At 40.7% G+C, this 27558-nt stretch overlaps 4 protein-coding genes across 4 annotated transcripts; all 4 read right to left on the reverse strand.

Annotated features, from left to right (window-relative positions):
- Positions 1–582: 582 nt before the first annotated feature.
- LOC148818908 (uncharacterized) lies at positions 583–7324 on the reverse strand. The gene is made up of 3 exons (XM_088935941.1): positions 6459–7324; positions 1090–1277; positions 583–695 (listed from the first exon to the last, which is right to left on the reverse strand). The coding sequence occupies exons 1-3, from the start codon at positions 7322–7324 to the stop codon at positions 583–585; spliced, it is 1167 nt and encodes a 388-aa protein (XP_088792067.1).
- A 1287-nt stretch (positions 7325–8611) lies between these two features.
- On the reverse strand, positions 8612–13794 carry LOC148818909 (allatostatin-A receptor-like). Its single transcript, XM_088935942.1, has 2 exons — positions 12929–13794; positions 8612–8648 (listed from the first exon to the last, which is right to left on the reverse strand). The coding sequence occupies exons 1-2, from the start codon at positions 13792–13794 to the stop codon at positions 8612–8614; spliced, it is 903 nt and encodes a 300-aa protein (XP_088792068.1).
- A 5254-nt stretch (positions 13795–19048) lies between these two features.
- Positions 19049–19909, reverse strand: LOC148818910 (G protein-coupled receptor 183-like). Its single transcript, XM_088936194.1, has one exon. The coding sequence runs from the start codon at positions 19907–19909 to the stop codon at positions 19049–19051; it is 861 nt and encodes a 286-aa protein (XP_088792320.1).
- A 3279-nt stretch (positions 19910–23188) lies between these two features.
- LOC148818911 (uncharacterized) lies at positions 23189–25169 on the reverse strand. Its single transcript, XM_088935943.1, has 2 exons — positions 24304–25169; positions 23189–23210 (listed from the first exon to the last, which is right to left on the reverse strand). Exons 1-2 carry the CDS (start codon positions 25167–25169, stop codon positions 23189–23191), a joined length of 888 nt encoding a protein of 295 aa, XP_088792069.1.
- Positions 25170–27558: the final 2389 nt, after the last annotated feature.

Genomic DNA, 27558 nt, shown 5'->3' on the forward strand with positions numbered 1-27558 from the left:
TGCTCTTGAGTTTTAAAAGGCCAAGAGAACAAGGGAGGTGTCGCTTGTTAACACGATTATAGCAAGTGTTGGGTTTCGGGGCTCCTGGGAGTAAGTAACTTGCGAGCTCAGAATTTTGTAGGAGTTTGCATTTCATCAAATGTGACAGTGTCGTACCGAACAGTGTCATTAACCAAGGACACCCTCATCTAACATTTTTAAAATGGCAGAATTAACTTTTACCGTAATTGGCTGATGTCAGTGCTGTTCTGTGTTTTTAACACGGTGTATTATTAAACTTATAATTGAAGACAACAGAGGCTGCTCTGTCATGAGAACAAATAAATCAACTTGAATAAATACCAGTCGTCTTTTCCTTTAATTTTTGCTTGTCCCGTCGCGTAATTTCACGGGGACAAGCACACATTTTCATACACTGAGTTGTGGTTTTGCCTGACGCGCCCTGCTCGCCCAGACTGGACCCCATTAAACAGGATAAGCCCAGCCTGGAGGTCGCCTTGTACACCTTTTTGTTACCTTTTTTGTTTCGATTTTCACCCTTTTTGTGTTATTTGTGGTCCCTGCTGGCCTCATACCGGTGCTTCAGTCCTTCAGTGAGGGGCGCTGATGTCTTGCCGTCACACTGCCCAATATCTTCATGTCGTGATTCTTAGCGAAGAGGTGGATAATCTTAGGTATAACGTTGTGAGCTTTACCTAAAATTTAGGGAAGTTTATAACTAGAAATAAAAATCTGCTATATCAACTCGATTTAAAATAATTGAAACATAATTAGTTACTAAAATATTTGTTTGTACTACATTAAACAAAGCGAGATGATAAAATTGACGTTTGTGAAAAACTCTACACTTACTAGAAATAACCACACCCAATAATTAAGCGTATTAGAAGGTTTATTGAGTGTTTTAATCACACTACGTTGTGCTTAAATTTAAGACCGCCCATTATAAACACGTGACGAAAGTCAATCACCTCTTTTCAACACGCAGTGTCTTGATCCCGACAATCAGATTGTGTCGTTTACTTGAAGGCCTTTCATTCTTACAGTAATAAACCTGTTTTATGGTCTGTGACCTTTTAGAAAGAATACCCAACACAACCGAGCCAGCCACTAGAACAGCACTGGTCGCAATTCCTAGATTGGTTATAAAAATGAAATAATCTGCAGCTTCATTGAAGTCCACCGCTAACGGCACAGTGAGGTTCAGAGAAACCATCGCTTGGTAAAATGAGTATCTGGTGATGCTGGTCTTAAGTTTTAATATCCTGTGGAACTGCCTGCGTATGAACACAAGATGGCGACATAACCTTTTATACCGTGTGCATTAATCTCCGTGAAGTTGCTCCCCCTACAGACAGCACAAACGATGAAACCCACCTCATTCGTTAGTGCTACGTTTGTGCAGTTGAAAGTAGCGTTTGTGCTGCTATCGTTCCCGAGATATAGCGCCTTGGTTTTCAGGTGATCACGTGATCTTGCACGGTGACTTTGATCTCCAGTGACCCAGTCTGTCGAGTTCAAGCGCTCGGTTACCGGCACTAGAGTAACAATTATGCAACTTCGCTCCTCTCTTTGCCCTGGTGAAGGTACGGCGGTGGATTTTGCATTTAATATCATTATCTTCTATGAGTTCGTGTGAACAGGAAAACTAAATTTGTCTCCAATATCATACCCGAATCAGAAGAGTTGCGGGTGTAACCTTAAAAAGCGAACATTAGCAAACAATTGTATGCTCTTACAAAGAGGCTTTAAACACGTCTTAATACCTCATAGCGGTGTCCTTTTCTTAAAAATCTGAAGAAGTAATCAGTTTCGCATTGTCTCCTTCTTAAATAAACATAGGCATCAAGGAACATGGGAAGATTCGACCTGTCTGTCGAGCCAAGTATTTAAAAAGACTTGAATTTGCAACTTTCTGAACCACTGTTGCTCTTTTTTATGCAAAGTACATTCGCCAACGTGAAAAGGAACCAGGACTTCAGGACTGTTTTTTTTAAAGGGGCACTATGTACAAAGTTTACACTGTTCATTACACATCAGAGAAACAAGAGTCTACCATCTCACACGTGCAGACCGCGGCAATATTGGACAATATATATATATTTATGAAAAATGGGTGTCCTGTGATACTTCGGGGGAAAAACTCTTCAGTTACTGAATGAAGGTATTAGGTGAAATGAATGAAAATTTCAAATTTAATTTCATTTTTTACATCTGGAAAATCACAATGTGCGAGACGCCATTCTCCCACTGTAAAATACGTTTTCAGAACCAACTGCTTTTTCCAAAAATTTGTAATTTTTCAACTGTTACAAATTGCTATTGTTGTCGTCGTGAAATGATTAAGTTCTGACAAAGAGTAAGACGTTAGACAACGTACTGTATATGCTTAGAGTGTCAAAGGACGCATCATTTAACATTGACGTTCGTTAAGACGCCCTCCCTGACACCGCGTGTCGTTTCTTCTGCTAAACTGAGAAAACAAAGGAATTTAAGTTAAAAGAACAGACTGAGTCGGAACTGTGAGACTCCAGACAGAAATGACACTCCTGATGACAGAAAAGGTACGAGAAATGCAGCATTAAAATGAAAGTGTATTAATGGTGTACAATTTTTGTTAAATTCGCTTTTAGTATCATAGAGGGTCGTTGGTTCATTGTTACAAAACGTTTTTCCATGTGATTTCGCTCTTCATGAGACACCTTAAGAACAAAAATGATAAAACCGCACCCCAAATCCATCTGATTTATAACGCATGAAAGTTTATTTTCGAAGAATAATTTTTAAAAACATTGATGAAAAAAAGTTTCTCGCGATGTAGTCTAATATTCTTGTAAAAAATGAATTTTAAACCGTAGAAAAATTCTGAACAAAACAATTAAACGTACTGAGGTTTCACAGGGTGCACAACTCTACGATGTTGTTCAGTTATGGCGCCGATTTCGTTTTCAGTTTCCCTTCGTTATGTTCGGGAATTCTTCAGATTTTTTTGTCTTTTTGAGTCCGGGCCGGTCCTGGAAAACACAAACGATTTTTACGCATAACATTTGAAGCCTTCATCTTGTATCCGGATTATGAGGTTTCAGGTGGCGTTTCAACAGCAGTTTGGCAGCCGGGGTGATTCAGGTGATGTTCTGTGCGCACTCCGTTTCAGAAGGTGCATATCTGAATGCTTATTAATTTTCCTACAGATGAAAGATGTTTTTTTCCTTGTGTTTGGAAACGATCTTTCTTGTTTCAAGTTTGATTCAAGTTTGATTCTCAAAGGAAGGGAGTCTCCGAGGCGGCTGACCTCTCATACTGATGGGGAAAAAGAAACGCAACATTTTCTGGAATGAGAGTAATATAGTAATAGTTTTTGTATTTTACAAAAAGGTGTCAATTGGTTTTAAGCCCTCTGACCAGCAATACAGCTTGTGCAGTGAGGCATTGCAACTTGCCAATCACACGAAAGCTCGTTCAGTGCATTTTTACTCAACGAGGTCCAGGTGTATCAATGCCTGATCAGGTCACCTTTAAAAAGCCCTTAATTCAAAGCTTAGGTCACTGCAATTAAAAGGCCACACTTCTAATTGTGTCCAGTTTCTGTGCATTCCAGAATGCCTCGAATGTCACCAGAAGAAAAGGAGAGGCCATTGGCATGCTGCAGCAGGCATGTCATATACCAGCGTTGCCAGACACTATGGAGTAAGCCCCTCCACTGTGTCCCGACTGCAGAGAAGGTTTCAGCAGACCGGCAGGACAGATGACTGTCCAAGATCGCGTCGCCCTCGAGTGACCACACCAGAGCAGGACCAACACATCAGACTGGTCCACCTGAGAGATCGTTTCAGATCTGCCACCCGTACTGCTGCTGAAACTGCCGGCAGACACAATGCCCGCATCAGTGACAGGACAGTGAGGCCCCATGCTGCTGGTCTCAGAGCAAGGCGACCTGTCAGAGGCCCTCTGCTCACGCATCCTAGACGTCCCACCCGACTGGCCTGGGCCACACAGAGGCTGCGATGGACTCGTCGGCGGTGGCATCAGGTCCTCTTCACCGACAAGTCACTCTTCAGCCTGTTCCACGCAGACGGGAGGGCCAGAGTGTGGAGGAGGAGGTGTTGCGTTTCTTTTTTCCATCAGTATATTTTACTCATTATATAGTTTATTTACCCAGTATTTTAGTTTTTTCTTTGGTTGTTGTTTGACTCAACAAAAGATGTCTTGCCTGAAGACCGTCAGGAAGGGGGAGTATATGAGTGTGTGTGAGAGACGGTATAGGTGTCTGTGTGTGTTCTGAATCCTATTTTATTCACCTTATGAGGGTACTCATCATGTTATCTCTCACTGTTTAGCATCAACAACAAGATCACTGTCGCGGTCTGGCGTTTGAGGAAGAGATGGGCTCTCTGCTACTGCTGGAGCTGAAAGCGATTTCTTGTCAGAAGAGGTGAATACTTTGTCTGAGGTGAACCGCCTGGTGCTCAACCTCTTTACCGGTGCCAGTTTGGAAGAGTTCATCGCGTTATATACGTCCAGCCCTTTATAGACTGTGTGTTGATGAACTTCTCTTCATCAGTGCATAACTCCCGTCCAGTTCATTTATAAAATTTGTGGAAATTTATAGTGGACCTTTAAGGTCTGTCCTCTTCAATTATAATTCAGAGAGTCGTCTCTGTTCAGGTTGTTTTAAGGACTGTTTCCGTGAGAATGTGTGTCATTAAGCCCGCTGAGATTTTAAATGAGAAGCTAAAGCTGAACGAGTATTTTAAGAGTCCCTGCTGCCCGGGAGCTCCTGGGAGCAATTAACACGCTGCCTCTTTCCCTACAGACTGGTTCGCCTTGTCTCTGAGCAGCGTCGGGTTTTCAAGCAGAACGTTATTAAACTGGCTTTTTGGTGGTGGATTATCTTAGGGATAACGTTATGAGCTTTACCTGAAAGTTAGTGAAGTTTATAAATAGACGTATATACCTGCCATATCGACTCGATCACTAAAATATTTGTGCTCCATTAAAGAAAGCGAGATCATAAAATTGTCGGTTGTGCAAAACTCCACACACTCATGAAAAGGGATGTCTCGAATATATTACTCGATTACGTTCATGTGTTATAATATTATACGAATTACAATTTAGAAGGCTTCGCTTACTACAAGAAGATACCATAATTCTGAACACGTCACTCTCTCATGAAATGTCAAGAAACTTTTTAAAACTCTCCTCTTAGTTCGGAGTTTTTCAAGGTGTTTATGTGACGCATCATTTACCTCATGTAGACAATGCGTGGACGCGATAAATCAGGGAGACGGATTGACAGTTAGGATAAAGAGGTAAAGGCCTAGATTTTAAATCAAGGAGTGTTATATTAAAATTATACATGGCTCTTTTAAGACCTCCTTTAGAATATGACGCACAGTTTTGGTCTCTTTACAGAAATCAAATTGTCGCCCAGGAATCAGACCTGAGGAGGGTATATACCGAGATAAGGGTATAAATATGTTTTTAATTTCATTTACTATCATAATAGCAACACGTCAAGTCTACGGCGACTGCATCCTACTGCATTACTATACTAATATTTCCATATCCTACTTTTGAAAACCTACTATAAAGGAAGAAGGCAGGATTTTAGGATTAGGATATAGGATATTACATCTTAAAATGATCTAAAACGACATTTTCTTAGAATGCGAACATATCCGGCAAAATGTTCTGTTCGCTCTCTAAACGATTAAAAATAATGACAAAAAAATCAGGATAGCTAGACGACTCAAACCCATCTCTCTTCTTTTGCTATCGAACATCTTGATTATTAGTGTCATTAATATGTTCCCCAAAACACTAGTAACAATTTGACCACATTGTGGTTTAATAATAATAATATTCTTTAGTTCAAAGCCGACTTCAAAAATATGCACTGAAATATGAGTATGGTTCTAAGAGAAAGTCGATGATAAAGAGTTTCCACATTAAATGCTCAATTTGATAAGACCTATTGGGAAAAATGACCAATGTTATTTTACAAAACTGCTCAGCTATTTACCCTGACTGGCGAAACGCGGTTTCAAAACATTTCCTCACTAGTTCCTCACACACTCATACACTTCATAAAATTGAGAACAGGCGGTCTTTATCCAAATGGTGAGCAACCGGACATGATTACAAAGCGTTCGGGTGATGCCCCGGCATTTTTAGAAAACAGCTGGATGAGGCCTTTGGAGAAATTAGCTTTTAACGACTAAACGGGGAAGACTGGCATAGCAGGGTCTTGTTATTTGTTACTTTTTATTATGTTAAAAACCCATAGGAATGTTATGAGACCAATTCTGGAGTCAATTACGGAACAGAAAAATCATCTTTGTGTGAGATCTCAAAGAGCAAAGTAGATCGAAAACTAAATTAATATTGAATACAACTGAGAATTTAGTTCTCACAATTTGCTGTTCGATGGGACAATTGTTTGATACAGTTCTTACCTATTTCTCACTACCGGACGGACTCTTCTCCACGCCGTCTTCAGCACAGCCTCCCTGAGAGCGGGGCTCCCCCAGATGTACAGTCCGGGGGTACAGGTTGAAGTCAATCTTATCATCATGCTAAAAGGGTCTGTGGCGTTGTTCGTGAAGATGTATCTATTCCCGGTCATCTGACCCACAATAATGTAGTAAAAGTCAGGAGTCCAGAGCGCCAGGAAGCAGACTACCACCACGATGATGAGTCTCAGGGACTCTTTCTTGCTGTCTCTCTCTGGACCCGGCGGGTCCCGAGCAATCTGGTATTTAGCGATGAGGTACAGTTTCACGTTCATCAGCACTTTCGCGATTATTATTACCTGGAGCGACAAGGTGGCGTAAGCGCTCATTTTTGCAGCAACTTCGACAGCAACGAGGTTCAGTACCGTTATTAAGAAATAAGTATAAAACCAGCAGAAAACACAAACTCCTATAACGACAGTCCTGGTTATATAACGACTGTAAGTATAAGGATAAACTACAGCAAGGAATCTATCCACCTGTGCAGACATGATGGTCAGAACATTGACTCCCAGTAGCGAAGGCACTATGTAATAGGTGCCGTTTCTGGAAGGAAAACCCTCCTGAACATCAAACAGTCCGATGTAGTAACTGCCAAATCCGGATAGAGTGTCATTTATGCTGGTGTTCAGCATGAAAATAAACCTGTTTTGTCCACGGAGTGACTTTTTACAAATAATACCCAACACAACCGAACCAGCCAAGAGAACCGAACTTGTAGCAATTAAAAGGTTGATTATAAAAATGATATAATCTTCAGCTTTATTGAAGTCCACCGCTAACGGCACAGTGAGGTTCAGAGAAACCATCGCGTGGTGAGATGAGTATCTGGCGATGCTGCTCTTGAGTTTTAACAGGCGAAGAGGACGCAGGAGATGTGCCTCGTTAACACGATCGAAGCACGTCTTGGGTTTCAGGCCTGCAGGGAATAATTAACTTAGGATCCGAGAATCTGAAAGTAGTTTGCATTTTATTAAACATGACAGTAAATAAGAGGTATTGTATAATTTTTTTAAAAAATGACTGAATGGACAAAATTTAGAACGTTGAAGTTAGTGCCTTTCTGGACAAAGAAGCATATTTTAAAACTCCGTATTTTTAAAACTTAGAAATGATCACTTTGAGAGCATAAAAGAAGATACTACTGAGTCATAAACACGAATTTACCAAAGATGACAGAACAATAAATGTCTTTCTCTCGATCGTGTTGATCCAAAAAAATCACATACTGTATATTCTAAGTATACATTATAGTATTTCGTAATACCTTTTCGTTTTTTTGTTTCTTTTGGTTCTGTTGATAAAATAACTTTTTTCAGGTGAGCATTCAGGCCTGTGGAACTGCCATGTATGAACAGGTGACCCATAATCCCTAACACCGGTTGAAGTACTATTTCTCTCGAGTAATCATACAGCTGGTGCCGAGCAGGTCATACCTGAAAGGAACTTTAAATATACCCGCAGTCTCAACATGATTATTCTTGTAGTTGTGGACACAATATTCCAGCTGTTTAATTTTATACAACATTTAAGCTTCTCTGTCCAAAACAAGACTGAAACGAAAAAAAGTTCTTTTTTTCATAGTAAAGTAATGGATGTACAAAATCGTCTGTTTAAAAGTGACTTTATTCTGCTAAGTTACGTTTGACACAAAAACTTTATTTTCGGTGATCTACAATTTTGTGAATACACGTGTATACAAAGACACTTACTTTCTATAAAAATACTAGGAACTGAGATTTCCAAAAGAATTGACCTCCTGTCCACAAGTAGTGGACATTTAGCCGCCCAGCTTGCGAAATAAACTTAACCCTGCCCAAACGTCTCCCTCTCCAGGTGACACTTCACTCGGGACCGATTAGCTGTTCTAGAGATACTAGAGATTCTAGAGATAATCGTGCTCTCTGTAAAATACTCGTGCTGTGTAAAAACACTCACAGCAGTTGTAAATATGAAGTGTTCATATGACGCAAAGAAATACTTTTAGTAAAATAAAATCAAATTTGTTGATTTTTAACGGTACGACATTTGTTGGTTTTTTTATGCAAAATCTTTAGATGTATTTCTGAAGTTCAAGAGCGGGGGTAGTTGTGGAATCAGGGCGCGTCAGTGACATGACCCCTCCCACGTGTTCTGTCACATGACGCTCAAAATCACGTGGAGGTGGCTGCTGGGAGTGTGAATGTGTGACTGTGAGCTTGGTGGGATTGTAGGTGTTTGTGTGTGTTCTGCATCCTATTTTATTCACCTCATGAGGATCTTCAGCATATCAACCCTCTTTGTTTAACATTGACAACAAGATCACTGTCGCAGTCTGGCATTTGAAGAAGAGATGGGCTCTCGGCTACTGCTGGAGCTGACAGTGGATTCTTGTCAGAAGAGGTAATGTGTCTAGTGCTCAGCCTCTCCATTCATACCAGTCTGTAAGAATTCATAGTGTTATGTGCATTCAGAATTCTATGGACTGTGTGTTACTTACATGTGCTCTACATCCGTGCATGACACTGGTCCTTTCTAAAATGAACAGGATCTCTGTGAGATTTAGGGTGGACCTTAAGGTTGTCCTCTTCTAATATAAAGCATGAGTACAGTCTGAGATCAGGAGATTCAGAAGGGAATAATCAGTAGAAGTCCAGGCTCTACTTAATAAACAATCGAATCTTCTCACGTTCAGTAGCACAGCTGCAGAATTCACTCAAGCCCACTGGAGATTGCGACTGTGACATTTGGCTATCTTCACTTCTGTAAGGCGTATTATATGCACATCATCCTAGAGTGCTTTGATTTTTTTTAAAAATAATCAGAAATTAAAATAACATGTTAATACCACCACCATATGATATAGGTGACCCCAAGATTTGAAGTTAACCAGTACTTTTGTATTGTTCTTTTGAATCCCAGGAAGACTTACCTTATCTTAAATCTGTGGATTGTTTCAGGCCTGCAAACCAATCAAAACCAAAGCCTTCAGCTTTGCTTGCCTATAACAGCTGATGGTAACAATTCTATTTAACTAATACCCCTTATATAATAGAATCCTGTTTTATGTTTCTTGCTTCAGAGATAGGTGAATGGCATTGGCTGGTAGGAGCAATAAGCAGCTTTCTGTTAGTGTTTTGATGTTTTTTTTTGTGATGAGATTTATATTAGTTATAGGTGTTGCCATCTGCTGTGAAGCACACAATAGAAAATAAAATTATTGATTTATCTATTATACTACCAGATAACCTTGACCCAAAATCAGTAAGTATTTCAGTGCGGGCACATCTTTTTCATTTCATATTCACTTGAAACAATGGCTTGAATTCACTACAAAAACCCGTAAAATGTATCACTTATTTCAGTTTGATTGAGGGTGTGTGCTCACTGTTTTAGAAGATGACACGGGTAAAAACCATGTACCAGACTCGAATCCTAGAGGGCCTGAGTGTCTGCTGGTTTTTGCTCCAACCTGAGCAGTCAATTAAAAAATAGCCTCATTATCCTCCTCGTTAGACAGGATTTTCTTAGGGTTTTTAAAAAATCATTATTGAAAACAGTCATTAAAGGTGTAGCTGCTTAGGAAACATGCTGTAACCTGCTTTGAAATATGACAGTTATGGAGTTCATTTAAACACTTGGACCAATTATAAAACAGAGCTGAGATGTTAGAACATATATTTGTTTTACAGATTACAGGATAAGGTTTCGGTTTGCCTGAAGCAGTTGGGAAGCTGACATTCTGGGATGAGGAATGGGGAGACTTGAGCACCTGAAGCTCTTTATCTTGAACAGCTCCAACAATAAATGTACAAATCTGCATCATTAAAGAAAAGAAGGTTTACTGCACCCAGTTAAGATCCACTTATGCTATGATTTTAAACACATGTGGGCTACATTTGTGTCTGTGATAGTGTAAAGGCAAGTCTCATGCACTTTCAGGGACTGCATTTATTTACAGTGGCTGTGTATCCTGCAAATACACAGCCACCACCACACTCATTCAAGGCCCCTCAGGACAATTCCGGATCACCCAGACAGCATCTTGTACCTCCAGCAACCTTGTTTACTGTATCTCTTGCAGTAAATGCCCAGCCATCTACATTGGAGAAACAGGAAGGAGACTCGGAGACCGTTTCAGAGAACACGTCAGGGCTGTAAAGATTAAAGATCTCTCCAAGCCCATTGTTTCTCATTTCACCTCTGACGGCCACGACCACTCTAATCTCTCCGTCTGTGTTCTCAAAGACGGTTTTCCAAACTCATACATCAGAAAGACCACCGAAACTAAAATTATTCTGCAGCTAGGATCACACCTTCTCCCTTCCCTTAACGACAGACTACTGTTCTTTTAAATTTTCTCCATTCATTGGAAGTTTCATTTCACACCTCTCTGCACCCATTCTGACTTCACACCTCTTGATTGGCCTCTCTTTCTGTCCCCTGCTCCCGCCTCTCACTCCTCCTCCCTCCCAACCTTTGTTCTCCCGCTACTTTACCTTTGCCTACTGCCCTGTCTCTCTCACACCTGAAGAAGGCTCCACGGCCGAAACGTTGTGTTCTCTTTCTTCTTTTTTTCAGCATGGAATAAACCTATTACTTGTTCCTTTGCATTTATTTACTTCATCTAAGAGTTTTTTCTTTAGCATACTCTTGCATTTGCCTATACAACTTATTCTCTGCCACCCCCCTCTTATATCTCTATATCCCTGCTTTCCCCTGAAACCCAACAAGTGAACAGTCCCTTCACGCTAAAAAATTACTTTTTATACAACTATTCAATTGACACTCAGTTGTGACAGAGTACAGCAGCTGTTACTTTGGGTTCGTTGTACTTGAGAACAGGTTTAGTACGGAGCTGCAGACAAATTTCAGTGGTCAGGTTCACTGAAGCTGGTCTTAAAGCAACGGACTAGATTAGCACAGATATATAACTTTTACAAGACCTTTATTTATATATATTCATCATAAATGATCGACTCCCTTCGCTATTATAAAATATGATCTGCTTAATTACCACATTTATTTCTGGTGGAGACCAAATTCAGTTCTTCTTGAAAGGCTGTCGGGGAGATTACCAGGTGTGGTCTGTCCACTCCGAACGTGCTAAATTCTGATGCGGATCTCCTGACTTCTCCTTCGCTACAGTCGGCACCTCTTCTGTATTGTTGCTCCTTCGCCTTAAGATCTTGAGGAGATCCTCCTTATAAACACAAGGAAAAAAAACAACGTATTGTAACGCTTACGGCCGACAGGTACTGTGTAAGAGCCGGCGTACCAGAGCAGGTGACGTCACCGCCCTTCCCTGTGATAGCAGGACTACAGCTACTGGGCTGCGGAGAGATCTCTCCCGGGTTCGAGCCCCGGACAGTGTGGGGCCGACCTGATGCGGCAAGGGCGCCCGCCTGAGCCCCCGTTGCGTTACAGTATAATAATGGAACATGTAAAGGTTCATGCCATTCCGAAAGGAAAACGAAAAGAGACCACGTTTCGGCTGTGGAGCATTTACCTGTCCCTTTGCAGCACACGCATGCTGACGCAGCGTCTCATAATTACAATTGACTGTTTATAGTGTTCACCTCCGTTGTGTGTCAGTCGTAGATGTCTAGCTGGAATCCTAAATCTGCTCTTCAAAACCCAACAATTCAGAGAGTAAATTAAAAAAAAAAGGTAAAACCCTTTGTATCTATGACGTTTGTATTGTCTCGTGGATTAAATCTAGTATGTATGTGTTTTAATTACAAAATTCACCAATGAGTCTGGTTCTCTTATTTTTCGGATGTTTCGCTTGGAACATTTTCTAAGATAGCAGTGGAAAATCCCCTAAGAAATAGCTGCGAGCTAAAATCAGAAGGTAGTTTTAGTTACCAGAGATAAACCACAACTATTTTCTGCCTTTAACTGTTCAGAACTAGCGCATTTTAAAAAGCTAAATCGAGTTTCAAGAGGTAATGACCTCCGTTTTGCAGATCTCAGATCTCGGATCAGATGCTTTTGTTAGAGGAGAAACTAAAGAAACGTTACTGTTTAGTCCATGCACTGTAGTCCACGTTGCTGTTTAGTCCGTATACTGTAGCTCACAAGGTTTGCAATAATAATTTAAAAATATTTCATCCGAGGACCACTTGAGAGTTAAAGCTAAAATTACAGTATTAGAAGGGCTTGTAATTCAGAATCTTGTAAAATTTAGAATCTGAAACCAAGTACAAAAACTCTGTTTAAGCAAGTTACTAGCTCAGTTAACAAGACAACTACAAGAACACATGACAGAGGTCTTGGATTGCAAGAAGTTTTTTTAAATAAAATTTTAAAGAACGAAATTAAGAAACCCTGTAATTTTAATACAACAGTTTTAACAGAGAGTGTGAAATGTTAATACATTTCTCCGATCACCACTAACGCTATGAATCATTTTCTCTTGGTACAGTTCGTACCTTTTTCTCAGTGGGGGACAGACTCTCCCCCACACCGTCTTCAGCACAGCCTCCCTGAGAGCGGGGCTCCCCCAGATGTACAGTCCGGGGGTACAGGTTGCAGTGAACCTTAACATCAAGGATAGAGGGTTGCTGGCAGTGTTCGCGAACATGTACGCAGATCTGGTCAACTGGACCACGATCATGTAGTAAAAGTAAGGACACCAGAGCGCCAGGAAGCAGACTACCACCACGATGATGAGTCTCAGGGACTCTTTCTTGCTGTCTCTCTCTGGACCCGGCGGCTCGCGAGCAATCTGGTATTTAGCGATGAGGTACAGTTTCACGTTCAACAGCACTTTCACGATTATTATTGCCTGGAGCAACAAAGTGCCGTAAGCACTCATTTTTGTAGCAATGTCAAAGATAACGAGGTTCTGAACCGTTAATATGAAGTAAGTGTAAAACCAGGCGAAAAAGCAGAGTTGTAAAGCTACAGTCCGAGTTATATAACGATTATAAGCATAAGGATAAACTACTGCAAGGAATCGGTCCAGCTGTGCAGACAAGATAGTCAGAATATTGACTCCCAGTAGCGAAGGCACGATGGAATAGGTGCCGTTCCTGGACGGATAGCCCTCCTGCACATCAAACAGTCCGATGTAGTAACCACCTACCCCAGACAGGGTGTCGCTTATACTGGTGTTCAGCATGAAAATAAACCTGTTTTGACCTCGAAGTGACTTTTTACAAAGAATACCCAACACAACCGAACCAGCCAGTAGAACAGCACTGGTAGCAATTAGTAGATTTGCTATAAAAATGAAATAATCTGCAGCGTCATTAAAGTCCACCGCTAACGGCACAGTGAGGTTCAGAGAAATCATCGCGCGGTAAAATGAGTATCTGAGGACGCTGCTCTTGAGTTTTAATAAGCGAATTACACACAGGAGATTTCACGTGTTAAGACGATATCTGAACGTCTGGATCTTCGTGTCTCCTGAGAATAAGTAACGCTCCATCTGTTCACGACGAATGACGCCATCGGAGAATGAGCTGCTTTGCGAATGTATGTGGAGTATTTTAGTGTAACAGGTTTTGGTTTTACCCGTTTGGTTAATATGCAGCCGCCTGGCCACAGGACGAGGAGGCTGGACTCCCCATTAAGACAGAGGAGTTCACCAAGGGGAAACTGCACAGGTGGAGATGGGGGTGGAGGCGGAAAAGAGCGAGAGGAGATGTGTGTGAGCGCTGAGTCACATAAAAGTCTTCTGTGTTTAAACAGAAGTCGGTAACGATTGTGATTAGGAGCAGCTGGATGAGCTGTTATTTCTCAGTTTGAGTCCAGCGGTTTCAAGTTGTTTGCATTTTATCTGACAGTTGCATTCCGATCAATGTCATGAGCTGAGGTGGTCGTTTATAACAAAGTCAAAATGACTAAATGAACAAAGAACTTCAATCAGTGCCGCTCTGTACAGAGAGGAGTCTATTAACACGGAGTGTAGTTATTAACGTGTTTTTGACGTAGAGAGGACAGTAGAAGCTGCTGCATCATTAACATGAAATAATTAAAATGATTTATCCCGAGCTCATCTCTGTTCATACCGAATGACTTCCTCTCGATTATCACCTCTATGTTGAGCAAAAAAATCGTGTACTCTATATTATTCCGTCACAGGTTGAATTTTCTTCAGTCGTGATTCTAATGATTTAATCGATGTCAAGGGAGCAGCCAGTCCTGTACAACTACCGTGTATGAACAGAAGATGGCGCCAATAATCTTTAAGACCGGGTGCAGTATCGTTTCCCTCGAGGATTCAGACGGCTGTAGCTGAGCAGGTCAAATATATAACTGGACTGTAACTGATATTCCTACAGCCTGATCTGTTCTTCTGATTTCTTAGTTTTTGTAAAACAATATGTCTAGCTGTGAAGGTTGTTGTAAGCTTAATTATAGTTGTAGTCGTGGAGACAGAATTGCAAACTGCTTAATTTAACGGAGTGTTTGCAGTTCTCTGTACAAGGCAAGACTGCAAGCACACACGTTCGGTTTTCGTAGTTATTTAAAGAATTTTAAAAATCGTCTTTCGGTGCCTCTGAATGAGTTTGGATGCCCCTGGAACGTTACGGTTAACACAAAAGCTTTTTAAAAGTATTGTACAGTATATCTGTGTGAAAACATTTGTTCGTACCCTATACACCGCCTTCCAAAGTACCAGGGAACGCGGTTTTCCAAAAGAATGCACTCTGGAAAACGTCAGTGTTTGGATGAAACAAATACTTTTATTAGTAATTAAAAATCAATTCAATTGACTTATTAGTTCTACATTTAAAAAAAAAATACAAAACCTTTTGGTGTAATTAGGACGTATATCCGCGTTGTTTTTCGGATTTTCCCGAATGAAAACTTGCTTTCTTGTAACACATTCAAATAGACCGTCGGTCACTAAATGACTTGCTTAGATGAAATAAACAACGATTTCAAGTTTAATTTTATTTTTTCATCTTGAAATTCACAATCACATAGTCGTCTAAAACAAACGGTTTAGAATCAATTTCTTTTTGTAATATTTTATTGCGAATTTGGCAGATTTGCTAGTTATCGTCCATTTTCTAACCGTTTTGTCCGATTCAGTGTCGCGGGGGGGCAGAGCCTATCCCAGAAAGCAATGGGGCATCACAGGACACACAGACACACGCTCACACCAGGGCTGCATTTCCCAGAAGCCAGTTCACCTACCAGTAAGTCATTGGAGCCCCTGGGGGAAAACCAAGTGAACTTGAGGACAACATACAAACTCCACACAGACAGCACCCCAGGTGCAGAATTGAACCCACGTGAAAGCCTGTCACCTAGCAATTATACAGGTGCAAGGACACCTTTCTACCCATATCAGACTCTCTTTAACTTTCCAGAACCATCAAGGGCACCTACAGACCAGACAAGACTGTCCCCCTGCATAATATCAAGTTTTATTAGTCTATTAATCTACCATTCAGACAAAATATCCGCTCAATAAAATAATTTAACTGCCCACCCGATGCACAAAACACATGCAACCAATTATCCACAAGGGAAATCCACTTACAAACCAACACGAGAGACCCACGAACAAGTTATTAAACTCCAAGTGTCCCAGAGGAGCAGTCCAGCAGCACTGTTCTCTACAAACAGCCCCAGTCAGTGACCTGATGTTCCTCCACAGACAAGGACCTCTGTGTCGTCTTAGCCATCCTCTCCAGTCCTGGCAGGAGCCCCTACAACACAGAGCATTCTCGAGGTACCTAACAGAAATTGTACAATAAAAAAAGAGAACACCATACAGAGTGAACAATAAAACAGGATATATTGCACCTGAGCAATTAAGGGAAAGAAACAGATTAAAAAATTCTCATATTCACTTGAGAAAAAGGTTTGAAGTCACGATAAAAACAGCAAAACAATCTGAAATGTTTCTCTAGAAACGTTTCAGTTTTATTCAGGTAAATTAAGGCTGTATGTTTATTGTTTGAGAAGATTACAGATGTGTAAAAACCGTGTACCAGGTGTCTCGGGTCAAATCTCAGAGGGCCTGAAAGTCAATTAACAAATTAACTTCATTGTCTTCCTCATTAGACATTTGAGTTTTCTAAGGTCTTCAGCGGTTCAGTATTCAAAATATTCACTTCATTGAAGCTGTATCTAGTCATAAAACATGTAGGAGCCTGTTTAGAAATATTACTCTTAAGCAGTTAATTAAATAATTAGACCAACTATGTAATAGAGCTGAGAAGGCCTAGGTAGTGTACTCGTTTAGAATGGAGCTTCTTGCTAACAACGGATTGAGCTCCAGTTACAGTAGTACACTGAAACAAATTAAGTGAATTACATCTGAAATTGTAGATATAACCAGGAATCTTCCATTCCTGAAATGTATTATAATTATAAATTACCAGGCTCTAGAGAAAATAAACACCTTGGACATTTATTTTTATTTCGCCGAGACTGAAGGTATGTCTTGCATATGTCTAACCTGAGCTCTGCAGTTTTGCTCTTCAGTTGTTGCCAGCTGTGGCAGCGTTATCATCAGTTTGACCATTTCTAACCTTTAGTGTAGGTTCTGAAAATATTGACTTATTTAAAAGTTCCGTTGAAAAATCGCCTGCTGTTACTTCGGCACATAGCGCCCGGTTGTGTTGGCGACGCTGTGGTAAGTTTTGGTTATTCGGGCTCTGTGTGCAGACATAACACTGGCGCTATTTTAAATTCCCTACATTTTCTGAATTTGATACTCCGGATCAAATACAAACTGAAGAGCCCCGCTTGATCAACGAGCTTCTTGATTGCGTTATTTTATCTCGTATGTGTTTAATTGATTTTTATAGTTCTGGGGTGAGTTTCCCGAAAGCACCGTAGCGCTAAGAACTTCGTAAACTCGCTCTTAAGATCGATCGTTAATTTACGAGTGTTTCCCTAAAATCAATCATAAATAAAGTAGCACGTTAAATCCTTCGTAATCTACGTGCTCCCCGACCCACTCGTTAATCACTAAGTGCTTCTTAAACTGACTGCCTCCTGCGCCAACCTTAGCGCCAGAGATCGCCAGACAGAGCACATTCAATTCACGTCATGGGAATTCTCTGGAAATATAGAATACTAAGATTTTATTTTAAGGATTTTAGTATATTGGTAGTATATCATAGTTATTGGGTGTATTGGAACTCCATTTTAACTGGTCTTCTTAACATGCCATCTGAAAAAATTAACTACTAAGCTTGGCATGTGTCACTCAACACATACAGGACCTATAATCAAATTTAAAAACAAGTAGGTCTAAGCTTTACCGTCAACAATCTCGACAGAACATAAAACGGTATTCGAACTTTAATCATAAATAAATATTAAGCCCAATGATTTAACTTAAGTAATGCAATACTGCATTTCATCGTGAAAATCATATCATCTAGTCAAGTATGAAACTTAGCATTTTTTTATTTTTTGCATTGTAACGGATTGGGCATGTGCCAGAATCCCAATCCCAAAACAAACAGAACATAAAAACAATTAACTGCCAGCGGTAATGAGGTAAATATTTATGTAGCCAAGTTATTTTAGATATACCAAATATTTTCCTTGCTTTAGCATTTTTCACGTTCTTAATGGAATTTAAATACAATTTAAACCCCACCTCAAAGTACTAAAATAGGGAGTATTATTGGAGCATTTGACTTATGAATATGAAATTTACCCAGGATAACTAATAAATTAATTACTGTATAAATAAATGTTCTTTTTCCAAATTTCCTCTTACATACTACTGCAAAATATCAAAATCCTTAATATAAAATCTTAGTATTCTAACTTCCAGAGAATTGTCATGAGCACGTAGATTATGAAGGATTTAACGTGCTACTTCAGTTACGATACATTTGGGGAAACACTCGTAAATTAACGATAGATCTGAAGATAGAGTTTACGATGTTCTTAGATCTACGATGCTTTCGGGAAACTCACCCCTGGACTGCTGACCCTATATCTGAGCACAAGTTTTTTAAGTAAATAATTCAGTTTTCAAAATCAGCATTAGTTTATTGTTATGTTGAAATGGACGTTAAATGGGCATTTTGAATCTATTTTTTGCATTATTAATTATTATTCTTTTCCATTTGTCCACATTTTACATCTTTAATCTTCATATTTTACTTCCTGATGGTAATCAAAATCTCCATAAAAAGCAGCGCTGCTCAGCTGTTTACTTTGACTGGCAAAACGTGGTTTTAAAATGGTTCTCACCAGTTCCTCACATACTTCTAGACTTCTTAAAATTGAGAACAGGCGGTCTTTACCCAAATGGTTGTGGTAGTGTGGAGCAGCCGGGCATGATTACAAAGCGTGCGGGTGATGCCCTGTTTTTTAACGAAAACAGCTGGATGAGATTTTTGCATAAATAAGATACTAACGACTAAACGGGGAGGACTGGCATATCGGGGTCTTGTCCTTTGTTACGTTTTATTAAGTTAGAAACGAATACGATTTTTATTAGACAAATGACGGAGTGGGATCACAAAGAGCAAAGCAGACTGGGAAAGGAATTTTCAATTTACCGTAGTTCTCAAAATGGGCTGTTAAATGACACGTATTTCACACAGTTCTTACCTTTTTCACAGTGGAGGACAGACTCTCCCCCACATCGTCTTCAGCACAGCCTCCCTGAGAGCGGGGCTCCCCCAGATGTACAGTCCGGGGGTACAAGTTGCAGAAAATCTTATCATCATGCTAAAAGGGTCGTTGGCGTTGTTCGTGAACAAGTATCTAGACCCGGTCATCTGAACAACGATAATGTAGTAAAAGTCAGGAGTCCAGAGCGCCAGGAAGCAGACTACCACCACGATGATGAGTCTCAGGGACTCTTTCTTGCTGTCTCTCTCTGGACCCGGCGGCTCCCGAGCAATCTGGTATTTAGCGATGAGGTACAGTTTCACGTTCATCAGCACTTTCACGATTATTATTGCCTGGAACAACAAGGTACCGTAAGCGCTCACTTTTGTAGCAACTTCTACAGTAACGAGGTTCTGAACCGTTAATGAGAAATAGGTGTAAAACCAGCAGAAAACACAAACTCCTATAACGACAGTCCTGGTTATATAACGACTGTAAGTAAAAGGATAAACTACAGCAATGAATCTGTCCACCTGTGCAGACAAGATGGTCAGAATATTGACTCCCAGTAGCGAAGGCACTATGTAATAGGTGCCGTTTCTGGAAGGAAAACCCTCCTGAACATCAAACAGTCCGATGTAGTAACCACCTAACCCAGACAGAGTGTCGGATATGCTGGTGTTCAGCATGAAAATAAACCTGTTTTGAGCTCGAAGTGACTTTTTACAAATAATACCCAACACAACCGAGCCAGCCAAGAGAACCGAACTTGTAGCAATTAGCAGGTTGACTATAAAAATGAAATAATCTTCAGCTTTATTGAAGTCCACCGCTAACGGCACAGTGAGGTTCAGAGAAATCATCGCGTGGTGAGATGAGTATCTGGCGATGCTGCTCTTGAGTTTTAACAGGCGAAGAGGACGCAGGAGATGTGCCTCGTTAACACGATCGAAGCACGTCTTGGGTTTCAGGCCTACAGGGAATAATTAACTTACGATCTGAGAATCTGAAAGTAGTTTGAATATTAACAAATATGTGGTGCATATCAATCAGTATCATTAAATAAGGGTAGTATAAAAAGACTGGATGGACAATTTAGAAAGTTGAAGTTAATGCCATTCTGTACGAAGAAGCATATTTTTAAGCAGTGTATTCTAAAACATAAATTAGTTTTGAGAGCACAGAAGAAGATGCTGCTCTGTCATAAACACGAAATGACCAAAGATGACGAGCTCAACTCTGTACATATCGAATGTCTTTCTCTCGATTGTATCTTTTATCGTGTTAATCCCCCCAAAAATCACATGCTGTATATTGTAAATATGTTGTATAGTATTTTATCACGCGTTGCTTTTTTTTGTATTCTGTTAATGAAATAACTTCTTTCAAGTAAGCATTCAAACCTGTGGAACTACCATGCTTGAACAGAAGATGTCGCCATAACCCGTAATACCGAGTGAAGTACTGTTTCTCTCGAATAATCAGACAGCTGGTGCCGAGCAGGCAATATCTGAGAATAATTTAAAATTTACCCGCAGTCTCAACGTAATTATATTTGTAGTCGTGGACACACTGTTCCAACAGTTTATTTTCATACAACGTCTCTGTACAAAACAAGACTGAAAGGAAAAAAAGTTTTTTTTAATAATTTAATGGATGTACAAAATCGTTTGTTCAAAAGTGAATTTATTCTTTAAAGTAACGTTTTCAATTCACTTTATTTTTATACAGCGCCTTTCACAACAAGGTTGCCCCAAGGTGCTTAACAATGTAAACGTTTGGCACAAAAACTTCATTTTCAAACATTTGAGTTTTGTGCTTAACAATGCAAAAGTTTCTCACAAGAACTTTATTTTCAGAGTTCTATAACTTTGTAAAATAGAAGTGTGCGCCAATACATTTCCTACAAAAATTTTAGGAACTGAGATTTCCAAAGGAATTAACCCTCCTGTCCAAACTAGTGGACATTTAGCCGCCCAGCTTGTGAAATAAACTTAAACCTACCCAAACGTCTCCCTCTCCAGGGGACACTTCACTGGCTTCATGAGCTATATTCTAGAGATACTCGTACTGTGTAAAAACACTCACAGCAGTTGTAAATATGAAGTGTTCATATGATGCAAAGAAGTACTTTCAGTAGAATTAAAACAAATTTGTTAACTTTTAACAGTACAGTATTTGCTTTTTAAATGCAAAATAGATGTATTTCTGAAGTTCAGTTGTGAGTGTGAGACTGTGAGTGTGAGACTGTGAGCTTGGTGGGATTGTAGGTGTTTGTGTGTGTTCTGCATCCTATTTTATTCACCTCATGAGGATCCTCAGCATTTCAACCCTCTTTGTTTAACATTGACAACAAGATCACTGTCGCAGTCTGGCATTTGAAGAAGAGATGGGCTCTCAGCTACTGCTGGAGCTGACAGTGGATTCTTGTCAGAAGAGGTAATGTGTCTGGTGCTCAGCCTCTCCATTTGTACCAGTCTGTAAGAATTCATAGTTCATGTATATCTCCAGAATTCTATGGACTGTGTGTGACGTACAACTGCTCTTCATCAGAGCGTAACACTGGTCCTTTCTAAAATGAACAGGATCTCTGTGAGATTTAGGGTGGACCTTAAGGTTGTCCTCATCTACTATAAAGCAGTGAGTCATCTGTGTCCCTGTTATATGGACATCCAGGTGGGGCTGCACATTAGTGGTGTTGAAGGGCAGCCCCCATTACCTGTAAAGTGCTTTGAGAGGAGTGTCCAGGAAAGCCCTATATATGTGTAAGGAATTCTTATTATATTAAGGACTGTGTACATGCAGCAAGTATAGTCCGAGCTCTCCTGATTAATGGCCTTCTGAATCTGCTGAACCTCTATTTAATAAGCAATCGAGGCTTCTCAAGTTCAGTAGCACAGCTGCAGAACAACCCACTAGAGACTGTTACTGTGACATTTGACCATTTTTAATTCAATATGGCGTATTATGTGCATGCCATTTGAGAGTGCTTTGATGTGTTTTAAAAAACTGCTCAGAAATTAAAATTAGATTCTGCTAAATACCACCACCATAAAATGTAAGTAACCCCAAGAATGGAAGTTAACCAGTACTTTGAAGATTTGACAGATCTCACACAGCATGTATTTTATTTTGGTCTTTTGAGTCCCAGTAAAACAGTCTTAAACCTGTGGCTCGTTTCAGGCCTCTAAACCAATCTTAATCAAAGCCTTCGGATTCGCTTGCCTATAACCACTGCTGGTAACAATTCTATTGAAATAATACCCCACCTCTAATATAATACTGTCTCTTGCTTCAGCGATAGGCTCTACATTGCCGTGAGTTTTACAAGCAATAAGCAGTATCAAGCAGCTTTTTTTTAGTGTTTGGATGCGCTTTACTTGTGATATTTATGTACTGTATGTTAGTTACAGATGTGGTTATCTGCTGTGACCCAGTATCGGCAAGTATGTCAGTGCGGGGCACATCTGTTTGATTTCATATTCACATGGAAAGAACGGTTTGAGGTCACTACATAACGCCTTCACCCCAGTTCGTCCTTCACCGTATGGGCTCGGACCCGGGTCTCCGGCGGTGCTCGACAAGAGTCTTGCCCGCTGAGGTATAGAGGACCTTTTTTGGCCCCGTTATGCGCAGGGGAGGGCGGTGCCGTCACTGCACTGCAATCAGCTCGTACAATCTGTATGTCGGCCGTTCCGTTACACTACATTCATAAATAGTACAGGATCTATAAGGCCGGAAGACTTGTCTTGTCAAGTGCCCTGATAAAAATGAAATGTAGGTCTACACTAATTTTTATGGAAGCCCATTTTCGCCAGGAAGGCTTCCATAGTACCCGAATAGATTAAGGGACGGTGGGCTTCTTCTGCCAGATGAGCAACCTGGCCTGGCTACGGTCATTGCTGGCGCCAGAAGTGACGTTAAAATTGCGAGATATAAACTCGTACTTCTGAGATACAATGTCGCAATTGTGAGAAATCGTCATAAAAGTCGAAACTGCGAGATACCATCGCGCGTTTGTTTCACTCCCTGGCGAAAAGGGGCTTCCGTAGGTCTTTTTCCGCTCCGAATGTGCTAAATTCTCATCTCATGACTTCTAAAGCGCTACAGTCGGCATCTCTTCTGAATCGTGGTTGTTCCTTTTAAGAGCTTGAGGAGATCCTCCTGGGACACAAAAGAAAAAAAAATCAGCGTTTCACGTGTAGCCTGGCAAAGAATAACCAGCACAGGACACAAATATACTTTTGGGGTTCTTTATTTCCAGGTAAGTATGGTGTCTGATCGGTTTTGTTAGTTTGGAAAATAATAAAAAAAAAACAAAAGAATGACATGTAATTATATTTTGGCTACACAAAATACAGTCGTGGCTTTTCCACGCAGCGCGTGCAGACATAGGCCGCTCACGTCACACATACAGTATTACATAATTGTAGACGTTCTGTGCTTCTGCAGTATATGTCTAGCAGGAATCCTAAATCTGCTCTTCAAACCCAACAATTTAGAGAGTAAAGAGAAAAAATACTATTTTTGTATGTAGAAAAATTAAAACCTTTTGTTTGTATAGGCAGGGTGGATGAAACCGAGTATATTGCCTTTTGAATTACAATACTGCTGGTTCTCTTGTTCATTTCGTATTAAACATTGTCCAATTCTTAGGAATATTGCCCAAGAATTAAGTGCAATCTGAAATTGGGAGCGTGTCATTGTTTCCAGTGATAATATACCGATATCTTCTGCCTTAAATTACTCACAACTAGCACATTAAAAAGCCCCATTGAATATCAAGGGGTAATAAACTTTTCCAGATACCTTGGAGATCTGAGGCTTTTTTAACTTTTGATTCTCCTATAACAATCGAGAGGAAGCTGTTTAGTCCACGTATTGTAGCTCGCTAGGTTGTTTAATAACTTAAGAATAATTTGAGCCGAGAACCAGGAGCTACCATCAGCCTGTCAATCACTTGAGAAACACAGTTAATAGAGCAGTATTACAATGGCTTGTAAATCTGAATCTAGTGACATTTAGAACCTGATCCCAGGAACGAAAACCTCTAATTAAGCAGGTTTTTAGCTCAGTTAATCAGACAACACGGGAGTGCAGGAACACACAGCTGAGGACGCCTTTCATTGCAAGAAGGACGAAATCAAGAAATCCCACAATTTTAATACTTCAAGTAAACAGTGTAAAAGCTCTGTAAATACAGTTCTCTGATCACCACTGACGCTATGAACCACTTTCTCTTGATAATAATTCTTACCTTTTTCTCAGTGGAGGACAGACTCTCCCCCACACCGTCTTCAGCACAGCCTCCCTGAGAGCGGGGCTCCCCCAGATGTACAGTCCGGGGGTACAGGTTGCAGTGAACCTTAACATCAAGGATAGCGGGTCGCATGCACTGTTCGCGAACTTGTAGGCAGATCTGGTCAACTGGACCACGATCATGTAGTAAAAATAAGGAGTCCAGAGAGTCAGGAAGCAGACTACCACCACGATGATGAGTCTCAGGGACTCTTTCTTGCTGTCTCTCTGTGGACCCGGCGGGTCCCGAGCAATCTGGTATTTAGCGATGAGGTACAGTTTCACGTTCATCAGCACTTTGGCGATTATTATTGCCTGGAGCAACAAAGTGCCGTAAGCGCTCACCTTTGTAGCAATGTCAAAGATAACGAGGTTCTGAACCGTTAATATTAAGTAAGTGTAAAACCAGGCGAAAAAGCAAAGTTGTATAACTACCGTCCTAGTAACATAACGACTGTAAGCATAAGGATAAACTACTGCAAGGAATCGGTCCACCTGTGCAAACATGATGGTCAGAATATTGACTCCCAGTAGCGAAGGCACTATATAATAGGTGCCGTTCCTGGACGGGTAGCTCTCACGCACATCAAACAGTCCGATGTAGTAACCACCTATTCCGGACAGAGTGTCACTTATGCTGGTGTTCAGCATGAAAATAAACCTGTTTTGAGCTCGAAGTGACTTTGTACAAAGAATACTCAACACAACCGAGCCAGCCACGAGAACAGCACTGGTGGCAATTAGTAGATTTGCTATAAAAATTAAATAATCTGCAGCGTCATTAAAGTCCACCGCTAACGGCACAGTGAGGTTCAGCGAAATCATCGCGCGGTAAAATGAGTATCTGAGGACGCTGCCCTTGAGTTTTAATAGACGAATTACACACAGGAGATTTCACGTGATACACTGTATCTGAACGTCTGGAGCTTCGTGTCTCCTGAGAATAATTAACTCTCAATCTGTTCACGAGGAATGACGCCATCGAAAATGAGCTGCTTTGCGAATGTATGTGGAGTATTTTAGTGTAATAGGGTTTGGTTTTACCCGTTCGGTTAATATGCAGCAGCCTGGCCACAGGACGAGGAGGCTGGACACCCCATTAAGACAGAGGAGTTCACCAAGGGGAAACTGCACAGGTGGAGATGGGGGTGGAGGCGGAAAATAGCGAGAGATGTGTGTGAGCGCTGAGTCACATAAAAGTGTTCTGTGTTTAAACAGAAGTCGGTAACGATTGTGATTAGAAGCAGCTGGATGAGTTATTTCTTTGTTTCAAGTTGTTTTCATTTTGTCTGACAGTTGCATTCCGATCAATGTCATGAGCTGAGGTGGTCGATTATAACAAAGTCAAAATGACTGAATGAACAGAGAACTTCAATCAGTGCCGCTCTGTACAGAGAGGAGTCTATTAACACGGAGTGTAGTTATTAACGTGTTTTTGATGACGTAGAGAGGACAGTAGAAGCAGCTGTATCATTAGCATGAAATAATTAAAATGATTTATCCCGAGCTCATCTCTGTTCATACCGAATGGCTTCCTCTCGATTATCACCTCTATGTTGTTGAGCAAAAAAATCGTGTACTCTATATTATTCCGTCACAGGTTGAATGTTCTTCAGTCGGGATTGTAATGAATAATGTTCGTCAAGGGAGCAGCCAGTCCTGTACAACTACCATGTATGAACAGAAGATGGCGCCAATGCTCTTTAAGACCGGGTGCAGTATTGTTTCCCTCGATGATTCAGACGGCTGTAGCTGAGCAGGTCAAATATATGACTGGACTGTAACTGATATTCCTACAGCCTGATCTGTTCTTCTCGGTTTCTAAGTTATTTGTAAAAAATAACGTTTGACTTTGAAAGCTGTTGTAAGCTTAATTATAGTTGTAACCGTGGAGACAGAATTGCAAACTTTTTAATTTTACGGAGTGTTTGCAGTTCTCTGTGCAAGGCAAAAGTACAAGCACACATGTTAGGTTTTCGTAGTAATCTGAAGAATTAAAAAAAAACTTCTGTCAGTGCCTCTGAATGTCTTTGAATGCCCCTGAAACGTTACGTTCAACACATGTTTTTTTTAAACTTTTTTTTTATTTTACGGTATATCTGTGTGAAAACATTTTGTTCATACTGTATACACCGCCTTCCAAAATACCAGGGAATGCGGTTTTCCTAAAGATGTATCTTGTCTGTCTGAACTAGTGGACTGTTAGAGGCCCAGCATGAGAGATGAACCTGAACCTGCCCAAGTGTCTCACTACTTCGCTGGGGACCAATTAGTTATATTCTAGAGATATACAGGTATGTACTCTGTAAAAAAACAATCACAGAAGTTTAGTAATTCAGTGTTCAAATGAAACGTACTTTATGTAGTAAAGAAAAATCAATTCTTTTGACTTATTAGTTGTGAGAAGGCGACGTTTTTTTAAATCGGTCCTAACAGAGGCAAATAATATCTTAAATTGTAGATATAACCAAGGATCTTCCATTCCTGATATGCATTATAAGAAATTATCAGGCTCCAGAGAACAGCAGTACTAATGAAAGAGAAACTGTACTTCATGGCTAAATACCAGATTGCTCGTCGTCATCTTCCATCATGAAGCTGTCACGCCATCACAGCTAGAGGGCGCCCCTACTCTGTCCTGTCCCTAGTTACCTGTGCATTGCTCGTCATTGTCTCTGTCTGGGGCTACATATATATATCCTGGTCACCCTTTCCTCTTCACTCAGCATTGAGGTTCGGATGTCCTGAGACCCACCTAGCACCAGGTCACTCCACGTCCGTGGCCTGAGGGCATAGGTTTCTATACGGCATTTCCTGAATAGCTGAGCCCGGGCTAACCTCCGTCCCGCCGCTACGGTAGGGTCTTTTTTCGCTCTCCTGCCATTCCACGGTTTGTCCCTTCCGACATCCGTGACAGAAGCACTAATCAGTGGCATGGTTGCGAGATTTCACTCCGCCCCCCTCACAGTTTCAGACACCCCTTACAGATTGTTCCCCTGGCGCCGGCTCTCAATGTGGAATTCATATATATTTGGAGCCTGAAATCAATTCATGGAGCAGATTATGAGGCCAGTTAATAAGACAACACTGGAGTAAAAGGCAGGAGTTCAGAGCACCAGGAAGCAGGAAGAACACACGGGTGAGAGCCCTCATTTGCATATATGGGGTGTCACAGTAAGATGAACCCTATGGGCGAGGAACGTTCCTGCCTCGT

Source organism: Atractosteus spatula, chromosome 17 (assembly GCF_055471065.1).
Source record: "Atractosteus spatula isolate fAtrSpa1 chromosome 17, fAtrSpa1.hap1, whole genome shotgun sequence".
Classification (NCBI taxonomy): Eukaryota; Metazoa; Chordata; class Actinopteri; order Semionotiformes; family Lepisosteidae; genus Atractosteus; species Atractosteus spatula.